Source organism: Misgurnus anguillicaudatus, chromosome 18 (assembly GCF_027580225.2).
Source record: "Misgurnus anguillicaudatus chromosome 18, ASM2758022v2, whole genome shotgun sequence".
NCBI lineage: Eukaryota > Metazoa > Chordata > Actinopteri > Cypriniformes > Cobitidae > Misgurnus > Misgurnus anguillicaudatus.
In genome coordinates this window covers 38052147-38066857 of record NC_073354.2, presented here as the reverse complement: position 1 = coordinate 38066857, position 14711 = coordinate 38052147, and the positions used below count along the sequence as shown (strand labels likewise).

Genomic DNA, 14711 nt, shown 5'->3' with positions numbered 1-14711 from the left:
GGTCACAGCATACGATAAGATGGAAAGATAAAAGTGATGAGTTTATTTACTGCGATATTGACTGTCTGGATTTTTCTTCAAAAGAAAGACTTTTACTTTATCTAAAGCCAGAGTTGAAATGAAACCTTATGAGGTTTTTTATCCAGACAAAAGTATGTCAGATATCTGTTTGATCTATAGATCTCAGATTCTGCTGGATTAAGTTGACAATAATGTACAGAGACATGACCACTAACCTCTTGCAAAGTTTTGGTCAGCCTTTGAACTGAAAGATGTTCACCTGTCACATTTTTTTATGAGGTTTGTGGGCAGTTTTTTGCTTTCAAGCAATAGATAAGAGGTTGAGCCAGTCATTGTTGATTCAGATCAGTGGACATTTAGTCATTGTTTAATTCCTTCCAATGTTTTTTATTGATATTTATATTAAAAATCACATGTAACAATCCCCCAACCCTCACCATTAAGTAGCTAGCGTAGCATCCATACTGTCCATTAATTCGTTATTGTTTAATTCCATGTATGAGCTACAGAAAAGAAGGTTTCTGTTCAAACAGATTCCTGTTTTAGTGTTTTGATGTGCAGGGTACTGATGCACCCTAGAAACTAGGGATGCGCTGAAATTATTGAAAATAGAGCTGCAGGATAAATCGCATGCAATTGTCATTGCGCATCTCTTTAGTAAAGCCAGTTCCTTGATAAGAAGTAAACCGCCATCACCTGCTTTCAGATGGAGTGGCATTTACTACAGAGCCGTAGTTCACTGACAATCAGGAGCAATTTTTCATATATTTTTGCGGCCGTATCACCTGCAATAATAAATGCGATATTGACAAGCTTTGTCAGTAAACTACAACTTTGTGTAGTAAATGCCACTCCATCTGCAAGCAGGTGATGGCGATTTACTAAAAATCAAGAAATCAGCTTTACTGATGAGATGCGCATTACAATTGTATGCGATTTACCGTGCAGCCCTAATTGAAAATATAAACTGAATATATTGTGTCTCCGCCTATCCCGTTAGTGTTCAGCACTCGGATTTCATTGTCATTGCAGCCGTTATAACATCACTATACAGCAAAACACGATCGTGACACCATTGTGCAAATACTCAGAATGACACACAAGTTTGGTGCGTTGCAGCACTGCCTGTGATCATGCGTTGTGTTTTTATTTTGATGCATTTATAATTGAAACTTTACAGTTTATAGAGCATTAATAGAGCTAAATCAACATATTGACAGGTCAGATTTAATCATTATAAGATAATTTGCTTGTCATTGTAGTGATACTTGCAGATTTTTGTAGACTGAGGCTGTCGATCTTCTCACAAGCAATGATCGATGATGTAGCTGTCAGGGGTCGCGTCATGTTTAACTCATTCTGTCATGCTTCATTCACCTGCATCCCCCTACCCTACCTTCCTAAATTCTTCAGGTGCTCCATAACCAGGTGTCATGTGATAAAGCAGCAAGCCAAGCATCTCTTTCAGATTACTTTTAAGTTTTCGCAACACTGGAAAGCATAACAGGAAATGTATTTATTTCATTAAAATGTTTTTTCTTTGTTGCTTCATGCGAAATCAAATTTCTGCCCCCCCCATAGCTGTAGATTTCACATTTAATATGTTCTGATCTCTTGCTGTGGTTTTGTCACTGTCCACACCATACAGAAACCTGGCACTGGAAAATGTGTTGCAAAACATTTGGCGCTTGAAACTTTTCTGTTACTAAATGTCCTGCTAGTGAAGTTCACTCAACATCAAGCAGTTTGATTCAGTTGTCCAGATGTTTGAAGAATCATGTGGAGCATCGTCTTTGATGGACCAGCCTGAAGTTATTTAAGATTTGTGCGTGTGTGTGACAGCTGCAGTTCATAACTAGCCAAGTACTCGTCTTTATTTCAACCTGTCACTTCAGGAAGGTTTTATGTGTTATCATTAACAACAACTGTTAAGCTGGTGACACTCCATGTCCTGAGCTTGAACTATCTTCTAAAGGGCTCATTATAGTTGTGCGTAGGCTACGCGTTGGTTGGCCAGTAAACCCACTGGCAGCTTGACCAGTAAACCCACAAACGAAGAAGAAGTTTGTTGTGTATGATTTGAGAAGACCAGCAGTGATGGAGGTAAATAGACTTTTGTTGCAGCTTGAGGTATATTACTCCTTAACTTGGCCCGTCTTTGTTGCAAGTGGAAATACTAATAAAGAAATGTTTATTTAACGGGAGGGGTTCTAGTAGACTGATCACAGCGCTTGTGGTCTGCGTAAAACGGATGCGTTGTTAAAATTTTGGCGAGGTGCGCGTCAGGCTACGCAGAGCTAGCCACAGCCTACGCATAAGCTACGGCATAGGACCTATGCACAACTATAAAGTACACTTTAGTTTTATTCTAATAACTTTCTAATCTCATTGTGACCTCAGTTGTTGGGTTTTGAAGATTCCACCTGCAGTGGATCAGAAGAGTTTACTTTACAAACCCCCTCATCTCTTTAATGATCTGTCATTTTATTTAGCTGGACATTAGTTATTGCATTACAGCCGGACAAAATTGTGTCCCAAGCAGTTGCACCTGTGTTTTGCTCAACAGTCCTGACTCTGTTATTGGGAATAGTAACAGGGGTTTTAGGAGATCATGTAAAACTTTAAGCAAGCAGAACTTAATGGTCTGAACTTACATGGTGGTGGTGGTGGGTTGAATTGGTTAAAAATCTGTTGTGCCCTAGATCTCCCTCCATTGATTTTTGACTTAATTATACAGTTTATTGTAAGTTGATTTGGACACTCAAAGAGTCAATTTATAACTTTGTTAGTTAAGTACATAAACAATCCTTACCCCTTACCATGATTCGCATTATTAAGCTTATATTAAAGCTTTGTTTATACTTAAGGGGGTCGCACACCGGACAGGCAGCTCAGCGCCGTGTCGAATCGCGTCTAGGACAAGTTGGAGGTATCATACACCGGAAGTGCACATTAAATAGCGCAAGCTTAGTCAGATAGCGTCTACTTCAAAATGCAAAATATATGTTAGCAGCCAATGTTAATCGTTAATGATTTGGAACAAATATGATGTTATTTAATGTTAAACTGTGTGAGTGGCGCTCTGTGGCGCGACAGAGATTTGAGCAACTTCCTGAGTAAAAGCTGGACGCCGCGGACAGGCGCCACCTGTCGGTGCTGGTGTGCGTATACTCATAGAAAACAAATTTTTTTTTTTTTTTTTAGAACGATGCTGAGCTGCGTGTCCGGTGTGCGACCACCTTTTGCCTTTGCTCTGAATCTCAACAAATGAACCAGGCTTTTATAGTTGATGTGCTTGCTGTTGCGCTATTCTTTAAAAAAGACAGGGGGACTCAAGCAATCAAGTCCAAAACCAACAAGAAAAAAAGGATAGACGTTGTTCGCTGAAACAACCCTGGTACTTGTAACATCAGAGCTTGATATATAAATATGAGAACATGAATAAAAAATCTCTTAAAAATGTCTTTATTAAACATTATCATTTATTTACGTTTCTTCTAAACAAACAATATAGAAATCTCAAGTTTTGTGTTGTATTCCTCATCCAATGGTACTTTCGATACGAGTCAATAATTCTGAATCATATGTAAAATAATTAATGTTTTAAATGGCAAAGTTTCCATACTTTAAGAGTAAAAGATAAATAGTATATGCATTGTTTTTCCTGTATACGTCACAGGCTTGCCTGCTCTGACAAAATTGCCTCGAGGTCACAGCACGCATGACTGCCTACTCTGCGTTGATGACATTTTGCCGAGCACACCATCACGCCCATGCGGACACTTCGAGTATAAACAAGGGTCAGGTTTTGCAGGAGTACATAAAGTGACCTGCAATTCTATATTTCGAACAAAGATGGTGATAAAGAGGCAAAAGTTATAGTTTGCACCTTTAATGAAACCTATTAAATTCCCATTGTGATCTGACATTATAGTCAAGACAAAATCTAAATCAACCCTGTTTACTTCTGTAATGGACGTTTTATGTGTTTTATCTGCCTCCTAACAATGTCCTTTCTTAGCTTGTATCACTTCATTCCCATAGACTTTAATGCAAACCCCCAATATGCAATGTGTAACAGAGTCTAATTCTCAGGTTTTGATTGATGATTGTTTTCTCTTGTCAGTCCCATAATTCCTGTCTTCTCTTCAAACTAATCTCGTGTTATAATGGTTAGGTTTAAGAAGAGAGAACCTTGGTCTCACTCTGATGAATGGGTTTTGTGTTTAACGTGAGGTTAAAGGCGTATCTGTCTTAGCTGTGTACTAGCATAAGGGCATGAATGAGAGGTTTAAGACGCTGTTGATGTATCCCGACTCTTCGTCTGTAGCTCCGTCCAGAGAGCGTAAGGAACCTGTAGATGCCCAGTGAAGATCAAAGCCCAACTGATCTCATAAACCACGATCAAAGACTCGAGCGAGCAAGACCCAGTCATAACCCCAAATTAGACCAGTGTCTAGCTTTCTTACTCGCGTTTACTAAACAGACTGAAGACTCCAGGAGGGCTACAGCTGGAATGGATCATCTAGAACTGTCTTTATATAAGCTAAAGAAATGGGTGCAGTTACTGTTTTAAGTGACATAACTTTTAACCTGAAAACATTTTGTTTTGTGGGTGTTCATGCTTCATGTGTGATTCATACTGTCAGGATTTGTGCGATCATATTCTTCATATAGATTTTGTAGTAACAAATGCTCATAGACATTCATAGATCCCTTCTGATGTTAAACGCTGTTTGCTGAGGATACATCTGGATGTCGTACACAAACAGATCTGTGCACTGCCCTAGGGTGTGTGCTGCACCACTAAAATGAGTTTGGCCCATGTCTAGACATGCTTGATTTCCAAGACCAGTCACGGTTGCTATTCACACACTTCAAGAGTTGAAATAATTCTTAAGACTTGTGGCTGGCTGTACGCCAGTAATTTCGACTGGTAATTTCTCAAGTTTCCTGCGTAAGCGTTATTTAAATCCAGTAATGATAAATTGTATGGTTGTTAAAGTACCCACGTAATGTGGTTTTAACACAAGCTCTCAAATCAACATCACACATGCAAGAGTACATTTGGGAGATTCCAGTTTAGGTGATATTGCTTTTATACAACTTATCAACGGATGTCTATGGGAGTGAGGAAGAGAGAGATTTTGCAAGTGGTGCTGCACGATATTGGAGGGCTGACATTGCAATATTTTGATATGAAACATGCAGGTCCAACTTTGCCAAATTACTTGAATATATTTTATTTATAACTGTTTATTCTAGAATGATAAAGTGTATATCTGTGAATCTTCTCTTGCCTCCTAAATCAACTATGATTCATAAGGTAACAATTCGGTCTGCATCTTGTCCTCTTTATACAGTATATATATGTAAATGTGATGGCAAAACCAGACGCACATTGTGGCACATCTTTAACTCTTTACATGCCAATGACGAGTTTTTACGGCAATTCATATTTCCACTATTATCCACTAGGGGGTGCTCTTAAACAACTTATAAAACACTGAAGTATCCACTAAAACCAAAAATCGTAAATACTGTTATGATCATCGTTCTGAATCTGATCTCTTTACAAAAATGCAATTATCTTAGGGGTGCACCGATATATCGGCCGATGATGCTCTACGAATTACGATGAAACGCCACTACATCCAAAAGCCAGGGGGCGCACTCGTGCAGAAACGCCACTTGTGCCACAGAAGTAGCGCTACAAACCCTATTCCAGGAAATGTCTACAGGAATATGTATATCGCTGTTCTTCAAATTGTTTCAGGTATTTTCATGATAATAAAGCATATTTTGAATGGCTTTGTATAACGTTGCTTTTTTAAATGCACGTTATAAACGACTCAGACTCATAATGATTTTAGATTGATAACGGACTTCTTACTGACCAAAGCGCCATAGTACACGCACAAGCTGCGCATGAAACACAGAATCGGGATGCAGATTCGATTTTAGACAGGTATTTTTAAAAGGACACGCGATATATCGTTACAGCCCTAATTTTTTCACGTCGGCATGAAGTGAAGTGAATTGCATTGTAGTGAAATACATTGCAATGCATTGATTAAATAATTATATTTGACAGCTTCATAGAAAATAAAAAAAATTGTTTTAACTTGTGCCTTGCATTTGTCGTAAACTAGTGATGCCCTGCGGGTCAGGTTGGGGCAGGTAATAAAATTGTCACTTTATTTGCGGGTAGGGATGGGCGATATACCACCAATATTTATCCTCGCAATGAAAATCTGTCGCCTCACGATAACAACGAGAAATCTAGTTGATGAGGTAGTCTGTGCGCGCCCAATTCACTGTTCACGTGCGGAGTAAAAACAAACATGGCGTAAGGCGGACGTGAGGTTGAGGAGGTGCTTGTTGTTATTACCATGATTTTACCAGAATGAATTTACCAGTAAATACACAAATGTGCTGTTCACACATGCAGTGACGTGTTAACTGCAATTTACCAGTAAATTACCAGTAAAGACTTTATGTGTGAAAGGGACTATTGACTGTTTCACACTGAACTTCTTTACTTTATCAGGTTACTGTAACATGTTTGTTACTTTATCAGGATTTATTTGCAGTTGTACTCTGTTGTAATTTTGAAACACATCTAAAGACATTTTTACTTTTCCTGTTTGCACTATTTTTGCACCATGAGAGTATAAATAAATACAGAATCTGTGTTTACATTTTAAACTTGTAATTGATTTGAATTATTATTGTGTAATTGTTGTTGTGTGATGTTTTTCAGCACAGTCACTGGAACACAACTTAATAACATAAGCTAATCTGATATTTTACAGAAGAGAATAATTTATCGTCATTTTTATCGTCACTGCAACAAACAGCAGAAATTACCGTGATACATTTTTAGGCTTTATCGCCCATCCCTATTGGCGGGTCGGGTCATAAAAACAAAATAAAAAACGTATGTTGCGTACAATTCTCTATAGCCTATGATTAATATCTGGGAATATATATTTTTCTATTTTATTAGGTTCTTTGATGTTGAAATACGTAGGCCTTTAGCCTTACATCACGAAAGTGCCTTGCAGCTCGCAGTGCCAGCCACAACAACAAAACAAATTAAAGTAAAGATAAAATATGAGGTGGGGGAGAAATTGACGTTGTAATTTATGAATAGAGACAAACACTGCTTTGTAAATGTTGAAAATGTTTATTATTATCCCATCTTGTTATTACTATGACCACGCTGGTTTCTATGGTTCATGTTTATGCCAGTTTACAGGTGATGTAATCTAATGGCTGTTTCCAAGCAGTTTTATGCTGAAATAAAGCTTGTTTTCATTTACATTACAATGCCTAGTACGTCAATTTAATGATCGCAGGTGCGGGGCGTGTTGTAAAAATAGATACAGTGGTGCAGGGTGGGCTGGGGCCAAATAATTTCATAAAAAATGTATGTCATGTGCATGCATGTGCAGCTATAAACTCTGATTTATAAACAGATAAATTATGTCATATCAGACAGATCAGAAACAGTAGCTACTTTGCAAAATATTTGCTTAAATTTAATAGAAATAGTCAGATTTTGTGAACCTAATTAAGGTTAAACTTGGAAAAGAATAATGTGTAAATGTTAGTGGAAACATGTTAAATAAGGTCAGACCTCTAGCTTCTGTGTTTTCCCAGGAACTGCAATGTATCTTAGTTTTTCAAAGCACGCAGTCCTCTGCATTCCTGAGTTTAGCTGAAGGTTATACTGTTGAATACTTGCACCAGGAGGCCAGTAGATAATGAAGACATTTCTTGGACAGCTTGTAACCGGCCACAGTGTTGAAATCCAGCTTTCATGCCTGGAATCCATATATCCATGTCTGTCAAGCCAAAGAATGTGAAGATATCAGTAGTTGAGCCCTGACCTCAGAGCCCATATGGATTAAACCTTGAGCAGATGCATGTGTGCACATCACTCAAAGATTCATGTCTCTGCATTTGGGTTTTCAATATTCATACCATTTTAAATGATCTGTTCATTAAAATGGAAAACATAATGGTTCAATTTAGAGAATCTGTAAATATGAAGTCATTCAGGGTACGTTTTACTCTAAAATAAACAACATAAAATGTACATTTTGCTTAAATACAAAGCCTCTTTTAAGACCGTTTGCATTTTGGTGTCACTCAAAAGTGTAATGTTGCCTATTCATTTTTATTAAAAATCAAATATGGTATTTTTTCAAAAAATGTCACATTGCAGAAATATTGCAGATTATTGACTTTTAAATTCGCTCTCTTTCATTGGTGAAAAGTGTCCCGCCAGTGTCCCGATACGGTGCTGACATCCTGGGTCTTGAGTCTGCGCAGTAACGATTTCGGGACCAGTCCTACGCAGTAGTGAGCAGAAAGTAAAGCCGCGTTTGGCTTCACTTTTCAGTGCTTGTGTGGCACCTTGATTTTTACATGTTTTGTTTGGTTTAGTTTTATTTTTGATTACAGGAGACTTTTATTTTGAAGGGCTTTAGATTGTGGGCTCAGCACACCCGAAAAAGCAAGCTTTTACTGGCGCTGTAATGAATGTGTGATGCCCAATGCCACTTTTAAAAATGTGGTCTTGCAAGATATTAGAAAAGTAGATGTAAATATCTACAGTAGGCTATAGACCTTTCTCACAACTTCCGTTTTTATGACCGGAAATACGCAATCGTCACGGAAATCTACTTCCTCCGCAGTCAAGGCAATGTAAATAGCCATATGTGTTCCATTAATTCCCTGTTGATTGTGAAGTTAGACAGAAATGGATTCAGGCTATCCGGCGAGATGAAGGACCTAACTTCACCATAAGAAAGGGGAGCACTTATGTATGCAGCAGACAGTTCACTAAAGACGACTACATTTTAGGGCTCACTGGTCGCCGCTTGCAACCAAATGCTGTCTCTACCCATTTTTCTTGGAACGAGTTCACCCCAACACACAAACATACGATCACAGACATTACCAGACAAAAATGTTAATTGATAATGATAGCATCCGGCTAACGTTATTGTTGCTACACACAAGACGTTCACTTGGACAACCATAGGCAGTAATTGAAGGTAATTGGTACCATAATGCTTCATTCAAAGCAGACTATAATGTTTTGGTAAGGTAGTCTGTATCAGTGGTTCCCAAACTTTTTTAGCATGCGGCCCCCCTAAGAAAATAAAAAAAAACCATTAAATTATACAAAAAAGTAGTGCTTTTGGTAAGTAGCCATTTTTAGGTTTAATTACACAGAATTCATGATAAATTAATGTATTTCATAAAATGTCATAAAACTGGGGCCCCCCTGGCAACATCTCGCGGCCCCCCCCCCCCCCCAGTTTGAAAACCACTGGTCTATATCATCTACTATTCATACATCATGTGTAAGTGGACACGCTAATAATGTGTTGTTTTAGTTAACAGTTCAGTAACAGTTAGACTCGCTCTCTGCTTACCTAGAAATTAATGGACAAATTCTTCATGGAAAAAGTTTTCCTCCATTAGTCGTGTCACATCAGCAAATGTAATATTTGGCAAATCCGTTAACGAAGTTGTGTAGACACTTTGATCCATTTTAAACTTGCCCGGGTTTGTGTTTTTCTAGTGTGTTGATGCTTAACAGGAACTCCGCTTTCATGACGATTACGTATTTCCGGTTACTGTGAGAAAGGTCTATAATATATGTTTTCTGTGGTTTGCCACCTCCTGATTGGTTGACTTCAGACAGATCCCAATTTTTACACATTTTTAGAAATGTTATGGCGCGTGGCTTGGGCCGCTATTTCTTTTACATTATGCGAGGTTTGACCTCACAAGCACGTGATATCTCCCGATTGATATTAGGTCGCCAAACAGGCAAAAATTTCACCGTGTACGCCTGGCCTTACACTTTCTTGCATCTGTTTTAATGTGGAATTTTTCAAAAGCTATAATACAATGGGTTAAATCAGAAAATATAAATTAAAGTGAATATCAGTGCTGGTTTTTTTTGTAATAGTAGTTCGAAATTTAGGACATTACATTTTGTGAATAATCTACATGTACATGGATGTGAGTAACTGTTCAAAACCTGAATATTTTTTAACATCTTTCTGTTTTCAGACCCCTGTTTGATTTGTACCCTGACCTTCAGCTTGTACTTTAGCTCATACAGACGCGCTGTTATTTGACTGCCCTTCATTTTCAATATGAACTTTCTGATCCAAAAGCATTGCAGTTCGTTTATAATGACTGGCGTGTTTTATAGATTCCCACATGTTTACAACATTGTCCTCATCAGTCACTCACTCTCTATTATTATTTCTCAAAGGCTTTTAAAGTTATTATTTCAAGCAAAGCAGAAAATAAAAGTTGCACACACAAGAGAAAACTTTGAAGAACACCAGATGCCTTTTGAAGTACTGCTGTACTTAAGTAAAAAAATCCATCGAAATATCTCATAAATTGAATTTTGAACCATCTCTCATACACACCCCTGGATTCCAGAATCTATGACTCAGACATTGACCGTTTTCTGATAACACACTTTATAAATCAGACTTGTTTTTTTCCCTTAGATCTTTCTCCATTTCTACAGGAAGTGGAGGAAATCTGCGCCTCATTATTTGCTTTTGGGATACTTTATTTGATTATGGGGAGTCTGCGTGTACTTTCCTCTTGATTGTACTGAAGGATGTTCATCTCTAGCCTAATGGGCCTCACCTTGTGTAGAATATGCAGATGCATCAAAGACCGTGTCCTCACATCTGGTTGTTGTATTAACGTGTCCGCTGAACTTTAAATGGGATTTACGGCCTTTCTGGAAGTCGCCCCGTGGTGAAACGTCTTGGCAGTGGCTTTTGTTCATCTGTGCCTCCCGGTGCCATAGCATCCAGTAATTACAGCATTCCATGGATTCCCCTTGAAGAGCAAAATTGCACCCATCTATTTGCCCTGTGACCCCTGGCATCTCACAGTTAAACCCTTGCAGCACAGTGATTCATAAATGCTTTGAATTAATTATAAACCCCTTAACTGGCAGTGTTGGGGAAAGTTACTTTTAAAAGTAATGCATTACAATATTAAGTTACTGCCCCAAAAAGTAACTAATTGCGTTACTTAGTTACTTTTCATGGAAAGTAATACTTGCATTACTTTTTAGTTACTTTTGCATTACTTTTTCTTACTTTGCTGAGGCTTGATCTCTTTCAGGCATTGCAGGTGTTTATTATGACTCTTGCATTTTCCATCACAAAAATGCCAAGCTTTCGCCTGCCATCTCAGTTTCTGACTCAAACTGTTCCCGCTCAGACACGCATGCATAGAGTGCGTAATTCTACGTGACTATGTTCAGTTTAATTCAGTAAATTTTTTTTATCGAATTAATTAAACTCAAAAGTAACTTGCATTACTTTTTTAAAAAGTAGCTCGAATAGTAATGTGTAAATTTATAAAGTAATGCGTTACTTTACTCGTTACTTCAGAAAAGTAATATTATTACATAATGCATCCCATTCACTTTTAATGGGTGACGTCATGCGTTGCCGAACTGAATTGTGGATCCGTCGGTGCCGCGTCAGTGCCGTTGCTCGCAGCAGAAGTTGAACATTTCTCAACTTTTCAAGCGGCAACGCGTGCGTCAGCCAATCAGATCGACTTATGCAAGCAACCTAGACAGAGCCAGCCAATTATGTTTATGGACGAACGGAGCATGTGTAGCGGCGACTGTGATTGGCTGTTGGCCACGCTTCAGACAAGCCTTCCGTTAAGCGTTAACGCTTACGCCTTGTGTGAATGCGCTGTAAGAATGTATTTTTCGTATTTCAAAACATTAGCAGTAATAATAATGCAGTGACAGTAATTTATTAATTTGTGACAAGAGTATGCAGGAGACCATTGACACCTAGTGGACGTTGTTGGTAAAACCACTAAAAGTGTAACACAAAACCTTTTTTGCGATCATTTTATTTATAAAATATATACTATATTGCATTATATATTTTATTACCATAAATGTAAACTGCTATAAAAAATGTATTTCATATTTTCACCTCCAGGCACTTTTGTGCCACCAGAGTTATATTAATTTGAAAGGGGTACATCACCCCCCACTCAAAAAGGGCTGCGCCATTTAAAAGCGGAGTGCACTGAAAAACGTTTTGGAAAAGAGAGTTGGGCCGAGTAGCAAAACACACTTGTAGCCAATCAGCAGTAAGAGGCGTGTCTACGAAACAACATCATAGCCTGGGTTCCTTATGTTTAGGGCGGGTTTATCAACAGAAGGTCCAGATTGGGGTAGGGGCGTGTTTGTTTTGGTGATTTCAAATGTCCACATTTGCTTTCAGAAATCATGGACCCTGCCTTTAAGGTGTTAAAGTGATTAATTCATTCACCAGGTCTATTAAAATCCTTTTGTGCATGCATATCTAGTTCATATACTTCACTATAGCAAGATTTTGTAAAGATTTGAGAATTCTGCACCTGTTTGTATTGACATTTAATGCATCTGTTTATTGTTTGTGTGATTGTCGACAGCTGTGTTTGATTGTGGCATTTGTTCATACCAAAAACAGCCTCCGTAACGAAGCACACGATGGTTTTAGATTTAAATAGCAGCAGAAACATCTGACAGGACTTTAGAGACAGCTGTGATTTCCTCATATGAGTGTTTGAACAGGAAGATTTCAACCACATAAGAGTCACTTTAATAAAACATGTCTCTCCACACGCAGGTAGTTTTAATTGACTGTTTGGCTTTTAAATCTAGTCTGATCTGTTTTACTTCTGTGTATTTCAGCCCCCCGAGGCCTTTTCGGTGTCCCAGAAGGTAAGGCTGCTATTTGCATCTCTCATAAAATCTTCTGTTGTTTAAGATAAGGATTTTTATTGTATTGTTTCCCCGAAACAACACCAAGTATTTATTGTCAATATAATGATTAACAGCTTTCTAAGAGTCGTTGAAACCTTTGAATTGATTTGTAGACATGCATTAATTTGACAACACAAAGTTCTTGTGCTCATTATATATCCTACATGACTTTCTCTGACTTTCTAGTTATGCTGAGCTCATTGCTGATTGGCCGGTGGTGGTGTTAGGCGTGTGTACCGTGCTCATCGTGATTTGTGCTCTGGTCGGTATTCTCGTACCCGACCTGCCCGACTTCTCAAATCCGCTGCAGGTAAAATCACATTTTCCACCATATCAGAAAAAGCTTATTTAACCAAAAAGTAAAAACTTTATTTACTTTAGTCTTTCATTCTTGCCCACAAGTTATCATTGCATTTACATTGGATGATAAAAGCTTTCATAAAATGAATCAAAGTGATTTACAGTTGAGGAAAACAACAAGTGAATCATCTTATTAAAAAGGCAATGAACAACAAGTAATAGCATTGCAAAGTTTCAGTCACAACATTCAGATAGTAATGAAACAATTGACATCATTAACATAGAGATCATACTTAACTATCCTACTATCACATTTAAGTTGTTGAATGTCCCGTTTCATGTCATATTATGCAAACATTATCTTGTGTTCAAATGATACATGTAGAAAGTCATTTTCTTTCAGGGATTTGAACCGAGGGGCACTGCAATAGGCCAGCGACTCGTCACATGGAACAACATGGTGAAAAACACCGGCTATAAGGCAACGCTGGCCAACTACCCCTTTAAATACGCAGACGAGCAGGCCAAAAGGTAACTGAGTTCACTTCTTATCTGCTAACCAGATTTCCTGCATATATACGCCCTAAAAACTCTTGCTGAGTGATGTGAGCCAAAAGAGGATTAAGACTCGGGCCAAGTTGGGCTGAAATTAACAGATTGTATCAGACTATCCCCGTAATGAGACCTGTGTTAGCAGTATCATGCCTCGTCTGATCCGGATCAATGCAAGTTGGATTACAGATCATGACAATGTTAGTTAGTGCCCGTAAGTCATAGCTATCCGCACAACTCTGCCCTTTGATTCAAGACATTTTCTGTCTCTGGGACCGGATGTGCTGTCAGAGATTCTGCTCTATCATAGTGATTTACTCATTCGAATCATAAAAAGCAATCCGAAATGACCCAAATTACTTTTTTACCTGTGCATAAATAATTTATTTTAAAGAAGAAACTGACAAACCCGAGAAACATAGACACGAGTCTGACCCGACCCAGTGTCAATTTTTTTATACCTGACTCATGTCCGAGGCACACTAAAACTTCAGACCCAAACCCGCTAAGGTCGGACCTTGGGTTTTTGGATCTAAGTGGACCCATCAAGAACTTTACTTTATTTAACACGGGCCCTACAGATAAAAGTAATTATGAAAATGTAGTTCAATCAGATGTTTAATTTCTAAACACCATTACCATTTCAGTCACCAAGATGATCATTGGTCAGAAGATCACTACGATAGAAAGAAAAGACAAGCGGAGTGGGATTTCAGTAAAGACAGTTTCTTCTGTGATGTACCAGGTACGTGTCTATCCGTCATATGAATCACTACATGCTTTAGAAATGAAATTATGTAACATTAGCTCAAATCTGCCACCTGGAGGACCATGGAGGTAAGACCTCTAGTCATAAGGACTGGGCATTTAATCAGCAATTGTTCTTTCCCAACAGGTGACCGCTATTCCAGAATCGTTTTTGCATCTGTAGAAGGAAAGAACTTGTGGAACATACAAGCAATCAAATCCATGTGCAATTTTGACAATACGCGGG

General features: G+C 38.3%; 1 protein-coding gene across 2 annotated transcripts in view; it reads left to right on the top strand.

Annotated features, from left to right (window-relative positions):
* Positions 1–14711, top strand: part of disp1 (dispatched homolog 1 (Drosophila)) — a 52833-nt gene that overhangs the window by 33793 nt on the left and 4329 nt on the right. For both annotated transcript variants that reach the window (XM_055186785.2, XM_055186784.2), the window contains exons 3-7: positions 12794–12823; positions 13052–13175; positions 13569–13696; positions 14365–14462; positions 14613–14710. In XM_055186785.2, the coding sequence (XP_055042760.2) occupies positions 12794–12823; positions 13052–13175; positions 13569–13696; positions 14365–14462; positions 14613–14710 (478 nt within the window). The remainder of the gene's footprint in view (positions 1–12793; positions 12824–13051; positions 13176–13568; positions 13697–14364; positions 14463–14612; position 14711) is intronic.